The 23185-nt window shown below is 43.2% G+C and overlaps 1 protein-coding gene across 3 annotated transcripts in view; it reads left to right on the forward strand.

Annotated features, from left to right (window-relative positions):
* The window catches only part of Ube3c (ubiquitin protein ligase E3C), a 112435-nt gene extending 103615 nt beyond the window's left edge, over positions 1-8820 (forward strand). Inside the window, exons 22-23 of one of the 3 annotated variants that reach the window (XM_076913291.1) lie at positions 476-606; positions 7396-7586. In XM_076913291.1, coding sequence (XP_076769406.1) covers positions 476-606; positions 7396-7566 — 302 coding nt within the window. In that variant the 3' untranslated portion in view covers positions 7567-7586. Of the gene's footprint in view, positions 1-475; positions 607-7395 lie in introns of all 3 variants that reach the window. The other 2 variants (XM_034519053.2, XM_034519054.2) reach the window with 2 other exon arrangements.
* The last annotated feature ends 14365 nt before the right edge of the window (positions 8821-23185 follow it).

A 23185-nucleotide genomic window follows, 5' to 3' on the forward strand; every position in this document is an offset into this window, starting at 1 on the left:
ATGTGTAACCAAGAGTCAGGTCCTACTTAAGAAGGTCTACTCCACGTGGTTTTGGTTTCAATGTGTAAAATGTTCTTGCTGCTGTGCCTTAGAACTAGGCATCATTTCACATCCGATCCATCATGGTCACACCTACCCTCTCCAAAGGACCAGAGGCAGGTATCTTTCAGTTTGGCTTAGAAACCCTACTTTCCTATATTACAGGCCCCTCAAAACATTGGTGTCGTATTCCCAAGTTTGTTGTTGCTTCTTCTGCATTGATTTGGGGTGAGAGTAGGGGGTTTGGTTTGCTTTGTTTGTTTGGACAGTTTTTCTGTAGCTTTGGCTGTCCTGTAACTCAGTCTGTACACCAGGCTGGCCTCAAACTCAAGGGATCCATTTGCCTCTGCCTCCCAAGTTCTGGGATTAAAGGTATGTGCTGCCACGTCCTGGCTTGGTTTTATTTTTAAGGCATCATGTGTTCATTTTGTCACAGGGGGCTATTCTGCTGATCATCCTGTCATTAAAATCTTTTGGAGAGTTGTAGAAGGTTTCACTGATGAAGAGAAGCGCAAGTTGCTCAAGTTCGTAACAAGCTGCTCTCGCCCTCCTCTCCTGGGTTTCAAGGTATGCATCTTCCATGCCATGTTCTTTAAAATCATACAGATCTGGTCACTGTATAGTTATTGTCTTTTGTCCCATTCTAAGTACTGAGTGCTGTGCTAATTGTATTTAGACTTGTGGTGTCTAGAGAGCCTGTGTTCATATAGGCTGCCTGAAGTTGTTTATAATTATCAGCCTTGTCAGTTCATGGGGATGATTTTACACTCTGAATTGAAGAAAACACAACCTACAATGTAGGTGTTGAGGTGAGCAGAAGTAGAATTTGATCGTGACTGTTATGCCGTTTGTTTACATTATCCTACCCTTATTTGACTGCTTCTGAAAAGTGATTACCTGGCCTGTAGTTTTTAGTAATTAAAGTTATTTGCGACATTGGGGAAATGATTCAATTAATTAGTAAATACTTACCATGCAAGTAGGAGGACCTAAATCCAATACCTAGTATCTACCAGACAAGGTGGTGCATGCCTTTAATCCCAGGACCCTGGTGGCCAGGACTCTGATATCTGTGGGTTGGAGACCAGCCTGGTCTACGTAGTGAGTTCAAAGCCACTGAGAGCTAAATAGTGAGACCCTGCTGTCTTCAAAACAAAACAGAATAAACAAACAGATACTTACTATTCAGCTGAAAAAAGCTGGGCCTGTGGTGGGGGGAAGGGGGGTTAGGGGGTAAAATCTGAAATGTAAATATAATATTCAATTAAAAAAAAAAACAAAAAACAAAAAAGCTGGGTCTATAATCTCAGCACTAGAGAAGTGGAGACAGAAAATCCTTGGAGCCTGCTGGGCAGCCAGTCAAATTGAATTAGTAAGCTTAAAGTTCAGTTAAAGACCCCATTTCAAAACATGAGTGGCAAGATGACAAGATGGCTTAGCAGGTAGTCACGTGCTTGACTATGTGAGTCTAATCCTGATTTAGTACTGTGCATTTATAATGTCAGCACTCCTACAGTACTTTGAGAATTAGAGACTAGGTGCTCCCTGGTAGTTAACCTAAGTTACACTATGCAGTAGAAATGAGACATTCTGCTTTGAAAGAAAGTGGCAGGAGAGAACGTACTCCTTAAAGTTGTCCTCTGATCTCAAATACCGTATACACACACACAGTTTGCAGATGTATCCTGTAGAGGGCAATTGAGAAAGTCACCTAGCCTCTTACCTCACATGCATACCCATACCACCCATACAGACATTCCACACACAGAAGTGCTCTTAAGAGACAGTTAATGATATTTCCTATATTCATTATAAAATAGGATAAAGCAGCATTTATACTTAATAAATACAAAGTGGAGTCAGCAAGGTGGCCCAGCAAGGGTTGTTGATAGCTCACTGGGAAAAGATACTTGCTGTCAAAACTGACAACCTAACTTGAGTTCAATACCTGTGTGATGGATGGAAAGAATTTCTGAAAGTTGTCCTGACATGTCCTCTCACACACACACACACACACACACACACACACACACACACACACACACACGGAGTGAATAAATGTAATAAAAATTTTAGATGGGGTATGGTGATGTACACCTTTTATCACAGCACTTGGGAGGCTGGGGCAGGTGGATAGCTATGATTTCCAGGCAAGCCAGAGTTATATGGTGAGATCCTGTCTCAAACACAAAAGTGACTCAGCAGAGTGTGTGTGTGTGTGTGTGTGTGTGTGTGTGTGTGTGTGTGTGTCCTGGTGTACTGAATTTACTCTCTAGGACCCACATGGAGGAAGGAAAGAACCAGCTCCCACAAGTTGTCCTAAGACTTCAGCATGAATGATGCAGGAGGCATGGACTAATGCTCAGGGTTGTCCTCTGCCCTGCAAAGCTGGTAAAACTGGAAAAGACTTTGCCCATTTTAACCTCTGCCTGGCCATGTTCAGTCTGTAGTCCTAAGTCATTTCAGAGCAGATTAGGGTTCTTTCTTTTTCTTGTTAGATATTTTACTTCGTAATATCCTAGAATAGAGATAATCCTGTAAATCACTACTACAATTCGGTGATCAATAATTGAAGACTTTGCCCATGCTATATTTACAGTGTCTAACCTACTAGTTTAGAGTCTGGCTGTTTGGACTACACAGCTCCAACAATAAGCTTGTTAGAAACAGATAGATTCAGGCTCTTGGGACCAACTGCTTCATACTGCTCTGTGGAGCTAGGCAGCCATGTTTCTAATCAGTTTTAGGTATCTGAGGCTTGGTGAAGTCATGCTACTTTGTCCCTTAATAACCCCTGTAGAGTGTGTCTTCCAGCTAAGGGTCGGGTGTACTGTCATGCATGGGCATGGTTTTTTTGTTTTATTTTTTGTTTTAGATGGTATTGCTCTGTAGCTTAGGCTTACCCTTGAACTCACTGCTTAGCCCAGACTGGCCTTGAACTCTTTAGTCCTGCAGCGCTGGTCTTGTGAGTAGTGGGATTTGGCCTATATTACCTTACCAGGTTAGATATGTCCCTTAGTTTCTTCCATGTGTCCTGGACAGTTTGGGTAGGTATAAACAGGTTCTTTTGAAAGTGTTCTATGATATTATCTCAAGCAGTGTGCTCAGGACAGGTGACAGCATTGGTTATGAGGTCCCAACATGTAAGAAGGCCAAGGGTCAGCTAGTAATAAACACCATGAGCTGCAGATACTCAGACATTTAAAAGAAGCAAATTACTATAGTATGATCAGAAGATATGAGCATTGACATCTTACTGTGAATTCCACCACATACTCTTAAAGCCAGAGCTATAAGGTAGCTGTGGGCCAAGTCAGAAGGAAGAGCGCTCGTTGAGAATGCATAACTATTCCAAACCTGCGTAGTGGGGATAATGGCGCAACTGTAGCAGTTTGCTAGATTACTGAATCATAAATTTAATGGCTAAGTCCTTAAGTAAACCAATTACTGTTTACTAAGCTGTTTTTAAAACTAGACAGTGATAGTTTAGTACAGCATCTTAGTTAATACTCAAGTGAAGACAGGAAGTGCACAACTGCCAGGAGCTCATTTTTCACTAAAAACAACTGTCCACACTGCTGGGTTTGGAGACAGTTAAGTAATAAGAAAGGTTATTCATTAAACAAGTAGGGCAGAAATCATGTGACTCTTCTAAGTCACTGGAGCAAGGTAAACACCAGATATGTTGTCCAGGAGTAGACAGTAAAGATAATAAATAAATATCAAGTAAGCTAGAGAGATGGACTGACAGTTAAGGGCACTGGCCACTCATGGTACTCCAGAACATGGCAGTTGATAACTGTCTGTGTAACTCCACTTTCAGAAGATCTTCCTCTAGCCTCTGCAGACACCAATTAATGCTGTTTGCAGATATAATGCAGGCAAGACACCCACATACCTACAATTAAATCTTTTAAAATTTCAAAATTGGAGGCTAACATGATGTACAGAGTGAATCCTGGGACACCCTGGGTCCTAGAAATCCTGTCTCAAAAATAACTGCAAGAAAGTTGTCCAGAATCATGAAATAGAAAGTATAAAAGCAAAGTAAACATGGACTATTCAATAAAGAATATACCAAGGCTGAACTCACCTAGGAAAGGAAGAACTATAATCCAGCCTATAATCTAGCACTTTGTAAAGGTAAGGCAGGAGACGCAGCTGGTAGTTCCATAGAAGACCCTGTCTTCCAGGAAACAAAGAGTTTCAGAATAGTTTTTACAATTGTTGTGTCAGACTTGTTGAGTTAGAAAAGCATGTTGGCCTTATGGCTTCTCAGAGGTGGCTGTGAGTGCACCAGAGCATATAGATGGAGTGGGATGGGCCATAATTCTGATGAAACTCACAGAACAAACACCTCTATGTCCAATTTAAGTACTATAGAAAAATTATCGGGCCACACAGTAAATTGATTAATTTTTTTTCTTTCTTAACTAACGCAACTTTCCATTGTATTGTATTTAATTATGTATAAAGTGGTGCCCTTGACTCAGATTTTACTTTTAATATTCCAAGGAGGGGGAAAAAAGATTCCCAAGTAGGTAACTCAATTAGCACTATAAAAGAAGTAATAAAACATGATGTTTCACTATGAAGTGTATTTGGAACTTAAAGAAACTGCAGGCCCTGCCATCAAATCTGTCTTAAGTTTGTAGTGTTTTTGTTTCTTTGAGGGCTTGAGAAACTGGCTGCCCTTGTAGACTCAGAACTGCATGTCTCGGGATGTAATGAATGCTTCTTGGTTCTCTTTCTCTTCCTATTCCTTATGAGAGAGTCATGGTGGCACAGTAACTGTAATTACAGATAGAAAGAGAATGCTTTGTTCTTGTTTGTAATTTGTTTTGAGAAAGGCTATTGTTGCTATATTTCAGCCAGCTTCTGTTTCACTGAAACAGAACTTCAAGTTGTCCAGGCTGACCTGAGATTCTCAGTAGACCTCCTGCCTCAGCCTCTTAAGTGCTGTAGTTTGCAGGTGTGTAACCCCACACTCGGGCCTAATTAGAGTTTGAATATTAAGCTACACATAGTTCTTAAGGTTTCTTTTTGACAGGGCAAATAAATAAGCAACTAGGTCTTTTGTTTATAACAGGATCTCTATTATGTAAGTCAGCCTCCCAATTGCTTGGACTAAAGGCATGTCCTGCCATGCCAGGCACATCTGGGTTTTTATATGGCTCTTGCCAGACTATGTTGTTACTCAGTGAGGAAAACACAAGATACTAACTGAGTGTGTCATGCCCTGTGCTGAGTTTCTGCAGAGTCCACTGTTACAATGGGAGTGTTGTTTACATTTTGTTCTTTGTTCTGCTGTAGTGGCTGTAAGATAACTATTTCTTACATTGTTGGATTTGGGGGTGGGGGGTGGGGGGGTGTTTTGTTTTTTCCTAACAAAATCTATGGTTTCAACAGAGCAAATGGGAAGCAGTGGTTAGGTAGAAGAAGAAATAGATTCTTTCCCATTTGGGCCACTGTTATGTTTTGTTTTATTCATAAGCTGCTGCTTTTATTCACCATTTTCTTGAGCTGAAGACATAGCTTACAAGTAAAGCACTTGCTTAGCCCATGCAAGCCCTGACTTAAGTCCCAAGTACCACCTCCAAAAAAAATCAGAACCATTTTTTTCATACGTTAAATATTCTTTTAATTTGGAGGAAGGATGGTGTCTTAGTCAGGATTACTATTGCTGTGATAAAACACCATGACCAAAAGCAACTTGGGGAGGAGAGAGTCTTTTTGACTTATAGTTCCACATCACTGTTCATCATTGAAGGAAGTCAGGACTAGAGTGGGTAGCTATGGATGGTGCCACATGCCTTTAATACCAGGCAGGCAGATCTATGAGTTTGAGGCTGAAAATCTGTGAATTTGATGTTAGCCTGGTCTACAAAGAGAGTTCTAAAACAGCCAGGGCCATTAAACATAGAATCCCGGTCTTGTTCTGAGTTCGAGGCCAGCCTGGTCTACAAAGTGAATTCCAGGACAGCCAGGGCTACACAGAGAAACCCTGTCTCGAAAAACCAAGAAAAAAAAAAGAAAGAAAGAAAGAAAGAAACAAAGAAAGAAAGAAAGAAAGAAAGAAAGAAAGAAAGAAAGAAAGAAAGAAAGAAAGAAAGAAAGAAACCCGGTCTTGAAAAGTCAAAGGGGGAGGGAAGGGGGTGCAGCAGCACATACAGCTTGTCATTTCCATTTTACTCAATGTACGCACATTGAGCAGTTCATCATCATTTTGCTATAACTTGGAGCTGAGTCCTCTATGTTATTTAAAAAAATAGAGCTGGAGAGATGGCTCAGAGGTTAAGGGCAGAGAACCCTGGTTTAATTTCCAGCATCTACATGGCAGTTCAGAACAGTCTATAACTCTACTTCCAGGGGACCCAGCACCTTCACACAGACATACATGCAAGCAAAACACCAATTCAAAAGAGAGTGAGCGCCGGGCAGTGGTGGCTAACTCCTTTAATCCCAGCACTTGGGAGGCAGAGGCAGGCGGATTTCTGAGTTCGAGGCCAGCCAGGGCTACACAGAGAAACCCTGTCTCGAAAAACCAAAAAAAAAAAAAAAAAAAAGAGAGAGAGAGTGTGTGTGTGTGTGTGTGTGTGTGTGTGTCTGTCTGTCTGTCTGTCTGTCTGTCTGTCTGTCTGTCTGTGGAGATTGCCCACTAGGTAAAATCACCAAGCCTGACAACCCAAGTTTAGTACCCCAACACATGTTGTAAAAGTAACGAACCTACTCCAGGTAGTTGTCTGCTTACTTCTATATGTTCTGTGACATGTATGTATCCACACACAAATGTTCACAAATAATAATTTTTAAAGATATTTAAAATCATATTGAAGTTGGGCAGTGTTGGTGCATGCCTTTAACCCCAGCACTCGGAAGGCATGTAGATCTCAAAGTTCAAGGTCAGCAGCTCTACAGATGGAAATCCTGGACAGCCAAGACTATACAGAGAAACCCTGTCTCAAAAACCAAAAATGCATGCATGCACGCACACGTGCACACACACACACACACACACACACACACACATAAAAGGCAAGGGTCTAGAGAGGTGGCCTAGTGGTTAAGAGCCTATACTGCTCTTGTAGAGGACCCAAGTTCAGTTCTCAGCACCATGTCCAGGAGCTTAAAACCACTTGTAACCTCAGCTCAGCTCCAAACACCTCTGGCTACTGTGTGATACCGTCACATGCACAGACACAATACCTTTACATAAATGTAATTTAAGATAAAAAACTTGTTTTATAAGAAAAAATATTTTTGAGAAAACAGCTTCCAGGGTAACTGACAAGTGAGCTCTGGTGGGCTCCGGGCTATGCCAGGGTCCTCTAACCATATCCTGTGTTCGTCTCCTAGGAGCTGTACCCTGCGTTTTGCATTCACAATGGAGGCTCTGACCTTGAACGGCTCCCTACAGCCAGCACCTGTATGAACCTGCTGAAGCTCCCAGAGTTTTACGATGAAGCCCTGCTGCGAAGCAAGCTGCTGTATGCCATCGAGTGCGCTGCTGGCTTCGAGCTGAGCTGAGCTGAGTTGAGCCCAGAGAACTTGATCTGACCCAAAAGCAGCCAGCACCTACCAGACCCAAGAGAGCGCTTAGGCGGGACCGTCGGCTCTCCTCGGGCCTTCTATCTGGCATCCCTCCCTTTCTGATTCTTTTTTAGATGATTTTATTGTGACACAGTCATATACATAGATGGACATTGCTTCTCACATGACCTAGCTATTGTTATGTGCTATGTGGCTGGTTTAGTAATTTTGCCAAGAAGAGCACAGGTTTTAGCACTCAGTGAAATTAACCAAAGATGAAGCTTTGGCCTTGCTGACCCAGTTTATATCCCCTCCTGGGTCAGGCACCAGTATCTGCAGACAGAAACTGGGGCTGATACACAGAGCCCTAAGCCACTGCTTCTCATGTGGTTGATTGTTTACAAGCCTAATTGTAAAAACTGAAGGCATTTTTCCTGCTGCCTTTTCCCAAAGTGGTTAGGTTTGGAAAATGGATAACGCTAGTATTATTTTATTTGTGCTTTTTAAGCCATGTCCCCCAAGTGGGAATCGCATGCTTGTCTTCAGACTCCTAATGACCTGCATCATGAGGTTTGGACATGGCTGTGTGGGTGTGAGGTGACTGCTGCCCTCATTGCTCTTTGCCTGTCTCTGCTTTACGCCTGGAACACTTTCCAGGAGGTGGCAGAGGAGGGTCCCTACACTTCCTGAGGTCCTGTGTCACCTGCAGTGAGTTGGCAACTGGGGGATGTGGGCACTGCAGCTTTTATTAAAGTCATTTGAACCAAAGTGGCGGGCTGCGTCTCTCCGTGATCCACATGCCCTCCTGGCCTGGCAGTACTGCCCATCATCTTGCGCATCTTGGGGGGACTTATCCAGACTTACCTGCTTTCTGCCGATGTTTGATAAGAAGACGGCATCCCTGGCATCTGTCAGGGAAGAGCATCAGGCCAGGTGATTCTCACTTAGTCACTTTATCAGGGTCCAACTTGTTGCCAGTTGACCTCAGCCTCTGCAAACAGGAAGCAGGGAAGCATCTGAGAGGCTAGCATGCAAGGATCATCACGGAGCTGGTGAGGACTCCAGACTTTGCTTCTCGTCCAAGTCCAGCATCTCTGTGCCTGGAGGCTCTTTTTGCTGTTGCGGTTAGGTGACCAGAATTAGCAATATACTTTTAAATGTGGGAAAACTGAATGACACTTTTAAGACAATGACAATTATCAGACAAAATGTATAATTTCTTAATTTGAATAATAAAGTATTTAAATGCTATTTGTAGTCTTGATACATAGGAAGAAATAGCATCCTTGATTTTGTTTTTGTTTGGGGATGTTTATATTGAATGTCCTATATCTTTTTATTAGTTAATTTGTGTATTAGTATTTTAGAATTGAAGTATCTGAGACTGGAGATAAATTGGCAGTTTGTGGTTTTTTTGTTTTTGTTTTTTTCTGTTGGCTCTTCTGAGCTTATTTATTTGTACATCCTAATGGGTGAATATTTACATTAAATCTTTTCCCCAAGATTGTGTTGGAGTGCTGCCCCAGGTCACTGGTCAGTTGTGTTCTGCTGCAGTAGACTTACTTTTCTAGGTCACATATCTGCAATGTAGTAAGCCACACAGCCTGTGGTTCCTTGAATTCAGCCATTGGGATCAATATCATCCCTGGAAAACCCACCAGGAGTAGGGTGCTCTAGTGCTCTCAATGGGTCTTATATTAAATTACTGAGGAAAAAAAAAAAATCTTCCTGAAGGAAGATTCTCGTTTCCTCATTGTTTTAGGTGCCTTTGTGTTTGCTCCTATTTTGCTTACTTTGGGTGACTCTTTTTTCTGAGACTTTGGGCTGGTGGTTGGTTATTACAGGTGTTTCTCGTGGGCTGTTACATGCTTAGAGAGCTTTGCTTTGGTGTCTGTGGGCTCACCATGTAAAGTGTTCTCTGACCGCATCATAAGCAGCAGATGTATACTGTCACTAAGGGGCACAGCCTGTATGGAGGCACCCAGTGTGGGCTATAGTGTACTGAGCTGCTGGCACCTTGTGTTCATGCTCAGGAGTGCTTGTGGTAAAGTTTGCTGAAAACAGCATAAGCTTAAAACTTCATAATTACTCAAATGGAAATTAAGAGTCCACTGCTCTTTCACTCATATCTACCCAGACACACAACGGGAAACAAACTGTCATCACAGTCTGTTATACACTAGTGTCAGTGCCTTTAGGGCAAACTTACCCCCACCCACTCCAAGGGCCACAGGCCTCCCAAAAGATCCCATACTCTCCAGACAGCACTGCACTGGAGCAGACCCAGCTGGTCTTAAGTTCTGGTGTAGGATAGTGACCCAAACAGACCGGGGCCCCGGAGGTCTCGTGCAGAAGTTCACCAAACACATGGAAGTCTCTGTTCCAGAAACATGAGGGTTGAGTGACTTTAGGCATGGGCATACTTCAGCTGAGTGTACTTCACAGGTTCCACACTTTGTACAGACTGCACATACTAATTCTATGCATGTAGGCCTTAATGTCCTTTTGGCAGGTTTAGCAGTTGTCACATTTCAAACTTACTGTACTACTGTGAGACTGTAATGGTTGTCTGTGATCAACAGTCTCTGTTACTCCTATAAAAAATGTTTTGGACTAGGCCAGTGGTGACACACCCTCTTAGTCCCAACACTTGGGAAGCAGAGGCAGCTGGATCTCTGTGACTTCAAGGTCAGCCTGGTCTATAGACAGTTTCTAAAACAGCCAGGGCTACACAGAGAAACCCTGTCTCAAGAAAAAAGAAAAGAAAAAAGATACCACAGACTGAACCCAGATAGGATAGTGACCTTGACTATAAATATCATGTTCTGACTACTAAAAGTGGTAACCATGTCCCTCTAAGTGTCTGTTTCCATAAATACGATACTGATGTCAGGCTGGTTAATAACTATACAATGGTCTCTGCGTATGAAGTAAAAGAGTTGTTTGCCTCTTACTTTCAAGCAAGAGATAGAGGTAGGCCACAGTGGATGAGCACTGTCTGAGGAGTGAGAACCTGAATTTGTGCCTCATCTTAGAAACAGCAAAAACTAGAAATGATTAGGTTTATTGGAGACATGTAAGAGCAAATGCTACAAGTCCTAGGCCATTCTGAACTATGTAGTATCAGTCTAGCTAGGGCTACCTACTGAGACCAGGTCTCAAAGAAAAAAGACAATTCAGGCTGAAAGCAAGACCTCCTGTGCTACAGTTGAAGAAAAGCTTTTGAACTGAAGTGTTGCTGTGTGTGCAAGTTAAGAGAAGGCAGCAAGGCCTTGCTGTTGAGAAAGTCTTAACAGCTGTGTGGGTCACAACACACACATTCTGGCCAGAGGAATAGCTAAGGCCTAAGGAATGAGGTAGGTAGGTAGAGAGAGGAAAGAAAAAAAAAAAAAAAACAGCACAAGGGGAAAGATGCTTTATTCTGGAACCATTTTGAGTGACCATAGCCCAGGAACACAGATTCAGTTTGCCTCAAATTCTATGTTCTAATGTAGAAACAGTTTCATGAGATATTATAGTTTTACAGAATAAAGTTAAAAGTCAAAGCAACTTTAAAATACATTTATGGGTACATCAAAGAGGCAAGATGAAGGAAGCTTTTCTATAGGCCCAAGATGCTATATGATGACATTCTTAACTTTGGGGTTGGTGGAAGATAGTGGTCTGCTAAGTTAATAGATTTCAAGGGCTTTCATCAGTCAAGATACTAGTTCAGAGAGGTGGGCAAGGAATGACAGTCTCCAGTATTTCATGAAAAGCTTGGCAAGATGGGAGAGCTGCAAAATCTGAAGCTAGTGGTCATTTGAGCTAAAGGAATGAAGTGTTTCCTGTTGTTTTTGTTTTGTTTTGCTTTGCTTTGTTTTTGAAATAAAATCCCATGACATAGTGTAGGCTGGTCTGAAACTTCCTAGGTAGACGAGGGTAAACCTCAGATCCACCTGCCTCTGCCTCCAGAGAACTGGGATGAAAAGTGAAGCAATGAAACTTCTAGAAGTTGTAACCATGAACACCAGTTGCAGTGGCTGTGCTAAACAGCAGGATTTTGTTACGTTCTTTTATTTGCACGCACAATGTGGAATATTCAGTTTCATGACGTTTTTACATGTGTATCGTACTTCAACTATATGACGGTTTTCACATTTATGCCCTGTGACTATACTCTCACACTACCCTTTTGTCCCTTTATCCCTCCAACTTTTACATTCACCACATGAGAACGTGCAGTTATTTGTCATCCTGAATCTGGCAACCTTGAATCCTACCCATTCAATGGAAATGCTGTGATGTTATTCTTTATAGCTGACTAACACCCTACTCTGTATACACAGCTGTCCATCTGATAGTGTGGTCCTAGGCTGCTGAGACAGTGCTGCTGGGCATGCAGGTACCTCTGCTGTGTGCTCAAGTGATTCCTTCAGATATGTCTAGGATGCCATAGCTGGCTTGTAGTCATTCTACATTTGGTCTTTTGAGGAACTTTGTAGTTATTTTTATTTCTTACCGGAAGTCCCACATATTCAACATGTTTGGTTTTTTGGTGGTTGCCATTTTTTTTTTTTTTTTCATTCTGTCTACGGAATGAAGGATTAGTGGGCTCTTGTTTGCATTTCCCTGTGATGCAGGCTTGAAGTCTTACACTTACGCATACTTGTGCTTCTCCTTTTGAGAGCTGTCTGCTCATTTGTTCTCTTGTTCATTTGGATGTTTATAGTATTTATGGGTTCTAGATATTAATTCCCTGTCATATGTATAAGTGGCAAAGATTTTGTCACATTCTGTATGGTATCTTTTCACTCTGCTGGTTGTTTCCTTTGCCGTAGAGAAGGTTTTTAATTTTATGTAATTCCATTTGTCAATTTTTGCAATTATTTGTCCCTTTCAAAAGTCCTTTCTTTTCTTTCTTTTTTTAACACAGGATCTCTAGATGTAGCCTTGGCTACACAGAGATCCTTCTGCCTCTGCCTTTCTGCCTCTCTCTGCCTCTCTCTGTCTCTCTCTGCCTCTGCCTCTGCCTCTGCCTCTGCCTCTCTCTACCTCTGCCTCTCTGCCTCTCTCTGCCTCTCTCTGCCTCTCTCTGCCTCTCTCTGCCTCTCTCTGCCTCTCTCTGCCTCTCTCTGTCTCTCTTTGCCTCTCTCTGCCTCTGCCTCTGCCTCTGCCTCTCTCTGCCTCTCTCTGCCTCTCTCTGCCTCTGCCTCTGCCTCTCTCTGTCTCTCTCTGCCTCTGCCTCTCTCTGCCTCTCTCTGCCTCTGCCTCCCCATTGTTAGAATTAAAGACTTGCCACACCGTACCAGGTTTGCTTCTGCCTATTATCTTGAAGCATTTTCCACTAAGATTTTCAGGGTTGGAAGAATTAGGTTAAAGCCAATCTATTTTTAATTTATTTGTGTGAATTTGGTGAGAATTGTGAATGTAAGTCTTATTCTCCTACATGCGGACTTTCAGCTTTCCCACCACCATTTGTTGAAAATGCTCTTTTTTCATTTCTTTTTTTTTTCTTTTGTTTTTGTTATTGTTTTGTTTTTTGTTTTTCTAGGTAGGGTTTTTCTGTATAGCCTTAGCTCTCCTGGACCAGTTGTAGACCAGGCTGGCCTTGAACTCAGAGATCTAGCTGCCTCTGCCTCCTGACTGCTGGCATTAAAGGTGTGAGCCATCGCCACTGCCACCCAGCTGAAGATGTGTCTCTTTCATCATTTTGCTTTCATCGTATATGCTTTTGATGGTGGTTGTAATTGTGTGGAAATTACACACAGTAGACATAGGTGGTTGTGGTTGTGTGGATATATCCCCAGGTTCTTTGTTGTGTTTCATTGGTCTATGTTTCTGCTTTTGGAGGATATTGTTGTGGTTGTTTCCTTTTTTTTTTTTTTTTTTTTTTTTTTAATGTATATGCATCTTTGGACTTTCTGTATGCCCTTGTAGTCTGTGCATTTAGTGCCCATGGAGGTCAGAGAGGTTGTTGAAGCTCTGGAAACTGGAGTTATAACAGTTGTTAGCCACCATGTGGGTACATGGAACTAAATCTGGGTTCTCTGCAATAGCAAGAAGTGCTCTTAACAACTGAGCCATCTCTCTAGCATCCTGGTGCCATTAAGGTGCTGTTTTGTTACTGTGACTGCAGTATAATCTTCAATGTGTGGTATATTACCTACAGCATCAAGCTCTGTATTCAAGGTTGCTGTGGCAACTTTGACTCTTCTGTGCTTTCAAATCAATTTTAGGAATTTCTCCCTGTTTCTGTGAAAAGTATTACTGGAAAATTAATGGAGATTGCATTGAATTTATAGACCACTTTTGGTGGTACAGCCATTTTCACAGAGCTCCTGGAATGTCTTCCTTCTTTGTGTTTTCTTCTCTATTTTGGCATTTTAAAACTGTGTTTATTTGGCTTTAGTTTGATCTGTTAGAGACAGAGTTCCATCTTTGTCTCCCTCCTGATTTAAGGACTCTTATTTTTCCCATTGAGTATAATGTACACTATAGATCTTTCATATGGCCCATTGGTAGAATGCAGGTTAGTCCTTCATATAGCACATTGGTAGAGTGCAGATTATATATAGCCTGTCATATGGCCTATTGATATAGTGCTGTCTTTTTTCACATTTATTAAGTTCAAATGTGTTCTTCCATTCCTAGTTTCTTCAGGGATTTTCTTGTGAACTGGTGAACATTCAAAGTGTGTTGTAGGGTTGGAGAGACAAATCACAGGTTAAGAGTACTGGCTGTCCTTCCAGAGAATCCAAGTTTGGTTCCCAGCAACCATGATGAATCACAACCATCAAGTTCATGGGATTGGACACCCTTGTCTGATCGCCCTGGGCATCAAGCAAGCATGTGTTGCACATATACACTTGTAGGCAAAATACACACACATATAAATAACTTTTAAGGTAATTTAGTGTTAAACCAGGTATAGTGGTGTGTCTTATAATCATGACACTTGTATTCAGAGGCAGGAAGACTAGAAGCTAAAAGCCAGCCTTAAATACACCATGAGTTCAAGGCCAATCTGAGCTATGTGAGATACTGTCTCATTTATTTTTAAAGTATAGAGAGGTATAGTTCAGATGGTAGAATTTTGCCTAATTCACAAAGCCTTATGGTGTCATGGTGGTGTACACCTAGAAACCCACCCTAAGGAGGTAGAAGCAGGAAAACAAGTTCAGGATTATCCTTGAACTTGTAAGGATCTCAGAGCTAGCCTAGGAAAGGTACATTTTCTCTTCTCCTTTTCCATGTAGGTATGTCTTTGCAGCAGTTTTTTTTTTTTTTTTTTTTTTTTTTTTTTGGTTTTGGGTTTTTTTTGTTTTTGTTTTTTTGAGGTTTTTTTTTGTTTTTTTTTTTTTTTTGTTTTGTTTTGTTTTGTTTATAGATAGCAAACTGTTGGATCTTGTTTTAAATCTATTTAGCCTGTCTGCATCTGTTTTTGTTTGGTTGGCTGGTTTGATTTGGGTTTTGTTTTGTTTTGTTTTGTTTTGTTTTGTTTTGTTTTGTTTTAACACAGGGTTTCTCTGTATAGTCCTGGTTGTCCTGAAACTCATTCAGTAGACCAGCCTGGCCTCGAATTAACAGATCTACATACCTCTGCCTCCTGAGTGCCAGGAATAAAAGCATGTGCCACCACCCACCACCTTGCCAGTCTGCATCTTTTAATTGGGGAGTTAATGCTTTTCAGATTTAGAGTTATTGTTGAGAAGTAAGTACTAACTTCTGCCTCCTTCATCTTAGGGGTTTGCTGGTTTGCTGAGTAAAAAATGTTTAATTCTTTTTTAAAACAATATATTTATTTTTATCTTGTATGCATTGATGTTTTTCCTACATGTGTGTCTGTGTGAGGGTGTTGGATCATGGAATTACAGATAGTTGTAGCTGCCATGTGGGTACTGGGAACTGAACCCAGGTCCTCTGGAAAACCAGTCAGTGCTCTTAACTGCTGAGCCATCTCCTGAACCCAAAAAATGTTTGATTCTTTTCTATTTTCATTGATTTGTCTATTCTCTTTGTGAGAGTATTCTTTCCCAGGCTCTTTGCTCTCATGTACAGCTTCCTTCCTCATCTGTGTGTAATAATTCCTGGGCCATCTTTGTTTCCATAGTCTCCTGAGTTGCCTTCATTTATTATCAAAGAAGGTAACTGTGGTTTGCTTCAGGGCTTCAAATACAAGTCCATGTTCCCCTGCTTACAGGGTCTGTCTCTGTCTCTCCCTCCATCCGTCCGTCCCTCCCCCACCCCCTCTCCTTTTCTGTTTTTTTGTTTTTGTTTTTGTTTTTGTTTTTTGTTTTTTGTTTTGTTTTGTTTTGTTTTTGAGATAGGGTTCTGACTATGTAGCCCCGTCTGTCCTGGAACTCACTCTGTAGACCAGGTGTGATGGTTTGTATATGCTTGGGCCAGGGAGTGGCATTGTCCTAATAGGGAGGTGTGGCCTTGTTGGAGTTGTGTCACTGTGGGCGTGGGCTTTAATACCCTAGTCCTAGCTGCCTGGAAGTCAGTATTCTGCTAGCAGCCTTCAGATGATGATGTAGAACTCATAGCTCCTTCTGCACCATGCCTGCCTGGATGCTGCCATGTTCCCACCTTGATGATAATGGACTGAACCTCTGAACTTGTAAGCCAGCCCCAATAAAATGTTGTCCTTATAAGCGTTGCCTTGGTCATGGTGTCTGTTCACAGCAGTAAAAGTCTAACCATGTTAGCCTCAAACACAGATCCAACTGCCTCTCCCTCCCCAGTGCTAGGATTAAGGGCACACACTGCCACCACCCAGCTAAGTCACTTTGTATTGGAAGATGGATGCCACTTAAGACTTCAATAGTTGGAGTGGCTTTCTGACTTGTTAGGGCAGGCTGACTTATGAGGAACAACTGCTACTGAAGACTGCACAATAAGGTGAGTAATTATTTGTCACTCTGAAATCCCAACAGCCACATAGTTTCCTGTCTGTGAATGTAGTGACCTTGCTGCAGCCCACTGAGCAAGCGAAATGTAGACTTCTAAGTCTTATTGAAATCCTGCTGGGCGATGGTGGCACACACCTTTAGTCCCAGCACTCAAAGGTGGAGGCAAACTCTCTTGATGTGGCCCTGAAAATGTGAATCGCCACTGTACTAGAGAATCATCATAGCACATAAACTTAGTTGAGAAGCACCAGCAGAGTGGTGATAATTACTCCAATTTTGAGAGAAATGTTCTCAAACAGTCTGGCATGCCAGGAAATCCCCATGAAGGGAAGACAGACAGATATGGCACAGTCCACTGTCTTACTAAGGTAAATAATAAATAAATAGATAGATAAATAGATCACCTTGACCACCCCAGCCTTCCACAGCCACCACCTGACCCGACCTGCGGGCCCTAGGTTATTTGTGAAGGACGAGGAGGATTGCAACCTGGAAGAACGGGCGAGAGAGAGAATGGACTCAAGGAAGCAAATGCTTGTCAAGAGTCATATATTTGGGCACCAAGTGCTTATTTATAATACATTTTTCAAAGGGAGGGGTAAGAGGGATCCAGGTGATGGGAAAGTACAGAATCTTCTTGGCCTGTGCCCTGAAACAATGGCGGTCCAGGTGATGGGACAGTACAGAGTCTTCTTGGCCTGTGCCCTGAAACAATGGCGGTCCAACTGCCTACTTCAAAAGATACGGTACACTGCTTTACATCTAAAAATCTATTTGTAACTATCAAGCAGAACCTTGTGGTTGCTAGGGAGATGAAGTTGCAGGGGACATTGTGCAGGTGGGGAGAAGTAGGGGGTGAGGGTAAGAGGCAAGGGTCCTGGCTTCTGACAACCACCCTGATTAGTCAGCAGTCAGCAACAGTCGTCAGCACTGAAGCCTGACCCCCAGAAGCAGGTACAACTCAACAGGACCAGATGGTTCTTGCTATTTTTTTTCTTTTAGCAATAAAGCTGGAGGGGTTTTTTTGGGGGGGTGCGGGGGGACACTAGGGAGGCTGTTTTTAATCTTTATTTTGTGTATGGGTGTTTTTCCTGCATGTGTGTCTATGTACCACATTCATGCAGTGAGAAGTGTCACTTTGAGTGCACTGGGAAAGCAAAGCATTCCTATAACTCACTCTACTGAGATTTTTCACCTCTCTGAAATGATCCAGAGGCCAGCTACCTCTCTGAGGCTTGCTTTGGCTTCTGCACATGTGACAAGGTGGGGAGGTGTGACACTGTGGAGGCCCTTAGTTTGGAACTCTGTGCTATGAACACTTTAGAACTGCAATATACCACCACTGGGGCTTTTAAAAAATATTTTATATATATATACCTCCCAGATAAATTACACTCCAAGTTTCTCTACTTGTTTTATTTCATTTCTGTGTGTAGGTGTTTGGCCTGCATGTTATGTCTATGTTCTACAAGGCCAGAAGAGGGCATTAGATCCCCAGAAACAGAGTTACAGGTGGGTGGTTGTGAGCCATCATGTGGGTGCCAGAAATTGAACCTAGGTCTTATGGAAGAGCAGCCAGTGGTCCTAATGGCTGACACATCTCTCCAGCCCCTTAATATTGTATTTTTTGTTACTGTGTTTCTGCGTGTGGGTATGTACACATGAGTGTGGGTGCCTGCAGAAGCTAGAAGTGTCAGATCTGCTGGAGTTGCAGGTGGTTGTGGGTCCCTTGATGTGGTCCCCTGGAGTCAAACCTGGTCCTCTGGAAGAGAATCATGTGCTCTTTACCACGGTGCGTCTCTCCAGTCCCCATGCCTGTCACTCCCGCTTTCCTGGCTGCTTGTGCCTGACAGCAGGTTAAAAGGCTCAAGGTGATGTCAATATACTACAGCACCAGTAAGAGCCCTGCCCTGGACGGTAGGATGCCTCTGCTCCTTTGTCAAAACATTTTTTTTCTCTCTCCAGTTTTGTTTCTTCCTGCTTGCCATTTTCCTTTATTTATTTACTTTTTAATTTTTACTTATTCACTTTACATCCTGTTTATGGACCCCCCCACCCTCTCCCACAATTTTTCTCCCCACCCCCACCATCCCCTCTCCCCTTATCTGAGCAAGTGGGGCCCCTTGGTATCCTCCCACCATTGCACATTCTCTCCCCTGAAGCCAGACGAGGCAGCCCAGCTAGGAGAACATATCCCACAGACAAGCAACAGCTTTTCAGGACCCACATGAAGACCAAGCTGCACATCTGCCATCTGCTACAGCCAAACAGCAGATGGAGCTTGGGAACTCTTATGGAAGAACAGGAGGAAGGATTGTGGCCTCTGAGGGTATAGGAAGTATGGAACCCTAAGGCTGCACTACCAGGACCCCATGAAGGAAGCTCACAGAGGCCAATCGATGCAATTGCAAGAGGATTTTGTTGGTCCAATGCATTGAGGCCACTTGCTCACACAGGAGAAGAATCTGCAGTGAATGCACTTGGGCAGAAGCCTATATACAGTTTGAACAGGGCAGGATTTTATTAGCGATAAACTGGTCAGTTGGAGTTGGTTGGCTGTGGGGGACCCTCTAATGGGGAGTTGTCTGCTGTCAGATGGCTTCATATGTCTGATAACCCATGGTTTTTCTTGGAACCATGTGTCTTCACCCTTTTGGGGAAGGGTGGGATCCTGCGGTTTTTCTTGAGACCATGTGGCCTCACCCTTCTGGGAAGGGAGACGGTCAGGGGATAATTTTCCACTGACATGGACTTTACAGAAGTCCGAAGGAAGACCAACAGAGACATTTTTTAAATTAAGTAATGGAGCTGCCCGGTGGCTGTGGACAAACTGTGTTCACCTGAAAGGGAGGCTGGAGATGAAAAAGAGACGGAGGGGCGAGAGAAGCATGGAGCCAAGACAAAGTTTTCTGATCAAGGATCAAAGTTTAATATTCAGCACTTTGCATATATAGGGGAAGCCCACCCTTTGTTTCAGCTGGATTATGTAGCGAGCTCAGCGGGCAGGAGAAAGTTGTATTTGCAGCCAGAGTGGATGACCCCACCTAGGTCCTATTGTGGCAAGATGTATTGTGGTAAAGCAGTATCTTTCTGGCTTGCTCAAGGCTGGAGGAGGGCACAAAGCAAAGTACCTATCATTTAGGTCTCTGAAGAAGTGAGAGGTGCTGGAGAGATGGCTCAGTGGTTAAAAGTACTTGTTGCTATTGCAGAGGCCCGGGTCTGGTTCCCAGAGCCTACATGATGGCTCACAACTGTCTGTAACTTTATTCCAGGGGATCCAACACCCTCTTCTGACCTCCAAGGACACCATACACAAAAAATTTACATTTAAAAAAGAACTGAGGGGGGAAAGGGCAACTTTTTTTTCTTTCGTTTATTTATTTTTATGTGAGTTGGTGTTTTGTCTGAATGTATATCTATATGAGGCTGTAGGATCTCTTGGAATTGGAGTATAGACAGCTATGAGCTGCCATGTGGGTGCTAGGAACCAAAACCAGGTACTTTGGAAGGGCAACCGAAGCTCTTAACCACTGAGCCATCCAACCCCCATATTTGTTTGTATATGTATATGTGTGATGTGTTGCATGTATTGGGGGATCAGGACAACTTCTTTTTTTTTTTTTTTGGTTTTTCGAGACAGGGTTTCTCTGTGTAGTCCTGGCTGTCCTGGAACTCACAGGACAACTTCTTGAAGTCAGTTCTTCCACCTTTATTTGGGTTCCGAGGATCAAATTCAGATTATTCAGCCATGTGGGAAGCACTTACCTACTGAACCATCTGACAAGCCTTGTCTGCTTTTTTCTTTCAGTGCTGCAACTAAAACACAGAACCTTAGTTATGGTGGGCAAGTACCCTACTTTTGAGCTAGCTACACCCCAAGCCCTTTCTAGTTTGAAACAGTTCAAGCTGGCCCAAAACTTTTATATAATCCTCCTGCCTCACCATCTCAAGGGCTGTGTTTGCGGGTGTAACTTACCATGCCTGAGTATTGTCCTTTTTATTAATATTATTCATTTACTTATTTTCTGTATATGTGTGTGACAGATGTAATATAGCCATGTGTAGAGACCTTAGGACAACTTGCAGGAGTCAGTTCTCTCCTTGAATGAAAAAAAGGAAAGGAAAAGGAAAGAAAGAACATGACTGGTCCCAGGCACCAGGTGAGTGAAAAATAAATAAGAAGATAGGACATAATCGGCCCCAGGTGTTGCCACCAAAGGAATGAATGAAAGAGAGAAAAGAGGGGCTGGAGAGATGGCTCAGTGGTTAAGAGCACTGACTTCTCTTCCAGAGGTCCTGAGTTCAATTCCCAGCAACCACATGGTGGCTTACACATAATGGAATCTCATGCCCTCTTCTGGTGTGTCTGAAGAGTGCAATAGTGTATTCACATACATTAAATAAATAAACCTTTTTGAAAGAAAGAAAGAAAGAGAAGAAGAAAGAAAGAAAGAGAGAGAGAGAGAGAGAGAGAAGGAAAAGGAGGAGAAGAACACGACTGTTCCTGGCTACGGTAGAGGAGGAAGTTTATTCTAGACCTATGGGAGAGCATGGCCCAAGGCGAGGACATCTGACAAGAGTTCAGAGTAGACAAGACTAGACTGAGGTGCCATGGGGGTGGGTTCCAGGTGCAGCAGCTAGGAGGCCAGAAGGTACAAAGAGAGCGGGTGAGCAAAATGGTTGGGTTATACAGGGAAGAGCAAGGGAGCCCCCTAGGCTGAAGACTTAAGGGTAGGGCCTGAGGGGTGCTAGCCAGGTAGACCCTATAACAGGTTGGGACTGAGGGATGCAGGAAGGACCTGGAGGCCAGCCCACTTTAATAAGTTAAATAGGCACCTCAGCTATTTGTCCAGGGATTGAAACTTAATGCTTCTACCTTATACGTCCCAGAGATTGACCTCAGGTTGTCAGGCTTGGCAGAAGTGCCTTTGCCTCCTGTGCATTCTCGCCTATTTTTCTTCTTCTTCTTCTTCTTCTTCTTCTTCTTCTTCTTCTTCTTCTTCTTCTTCTTCTTCTTCTTCTTCTTTTTTTTTTTTTTTTTTTTTTTTTTTTTTTTTTTTTTTTTTTTTTTTTTTTGGTTTTTCGAGACAGGGTTTCTCTGTGTAGTCCTGGCTGTCCTGGACTATCCTATTTTTCTGCTTAAAAGGCTAATTCATACTGTGGTTCAGAGATGACTCCCCAGGTGTTGACACACACTACCTGCCTACCTCCAGATGACATGAATGGCAGGGTCTATAAAACTAACCATCCTCAGCTGGTCAGTAATTAGCAAATGTCTGCCATCCAGGAAACTGAAATCTAATACTACTGTAAGTCTCCTCAGGTAAAGCTCCTGCCTCACTTTCCTGATCCATACTGACCTTCAAGACTGGGCAAACAAAAGAAAAAACCATAGAAGAATGCAGCAAGTATCTGTGGCCACCTGGTGATATGTCGGGCCTAACACTAGGTCTAATCTCCATTCCACCTTCACCCGTCAATCATGTACACAGGTGGAGGGTGTGATCCAGGCCCTAGAGAGATTTACATACTAATAAGGTACCTGATGGCCAGAGGGTGGAGCCAAATAAGCATTCCTCCCCAGTACCTCCCCGCTTCCCCTCCCTATTTAACTCAGGTCCACCCTGGGTTTTGTGGGGTGTGCATCCAGATCCATCCTCCATCCGCCATGTCAATAAACCAGTTTTGGAAACCGAAGGACTTCCTTGTGAGTTGGGGCCGCGCCGTGAGGAACCGGAGAGGCCTTTAGTTAATGAGCAGCCGGGCCCAACTTCCAGCTGGAGGAACCCAGAGCATTCCCAGCCGACTACCCACAGCATGGCGGGAGAAACCCTGGGATCCCCAGCCATATTTTTTCCTACAGTGATAGAGGCCGACATACCAGAAATCACTAGGTCCTCCAGTCCAAAATGAGTGACAGCTACTGTTACCAAAAGTGGCCTTCTTGAGTCGGGTGGTGAATTCAAGCAACAAGTTCCTCCCGGGGCTCTTGGCACAGCAGAACTGCTGCAGGGATCCATGCTCTCAGAGGCTCCACATTCAGCACTTGGTCAGGTGAGGACACAGTACTGACTGACAGAGTGATACTTAAACACCTTGCAGAGCGGGGTAGGAAAAAAATGTGGTTCACAGTTCCAATGGGCTTAGGCCATGGTTGCTTGTCCTGTGGCCTTGGGTGGAATATTATGGCATCGGTGGTGTGCAGAAGAGGCTGTTCACTGAATTGCAGACAGAAGGTATAGAGAAAAGGGGCTCAAGGACCTGGTCCATCCCTGGAGACTCCCACAGAAACCTGCTTCCTACAGACCTCATCTTGTAAAGTTCCAAATCCTACTAGAATAGCCCAGTAGCAAAGAGCCACACACTGACCATCGAGGTTGGAGAGCATTTCATAGTCTAGTTCTCAGAGGCAGCAGGACCAGGGCATGGAGTACTTTTTGAAGCATAGGGAAAGTGTGCCTCACGAGAATTCACACTCTGATGTTACTAGCTGGCTGTGGTGCAACAACAGGGGGGCAAATAGTGTAGGTTAGAGCAGGGTGTGGTGGCACACAATTTTAATCCCAGCACTTGGGAGGCAGAGGCAAGTGGATCTCTGTGAGTCCAAAAGCCACCTGGTCTACACAGTGAGTTCCAGGACAGCCAAGACTACATAGAGAGACCCTGTCTCAAACCACAACAGAAGTAGTATTGTTTAGTTGGTAGAGAGAGTACTTGTATAG

This window comes from Arvicanthis niloticus, chromosome 15, assembly GCF_011762505.2.
Source record: "Arvicanthis niloticus isolate mArvNil1 chromosome 15, mArvNil1.pat.X, whole genome shotgun sequence".
Taxonomy (NCBI): domain Eukaryota; kingdom Metazoa; phylum Chordata; class Mammalia; order Rodentia; family Muridae; genus Arvicanthis; species Arvicanthis niloticus.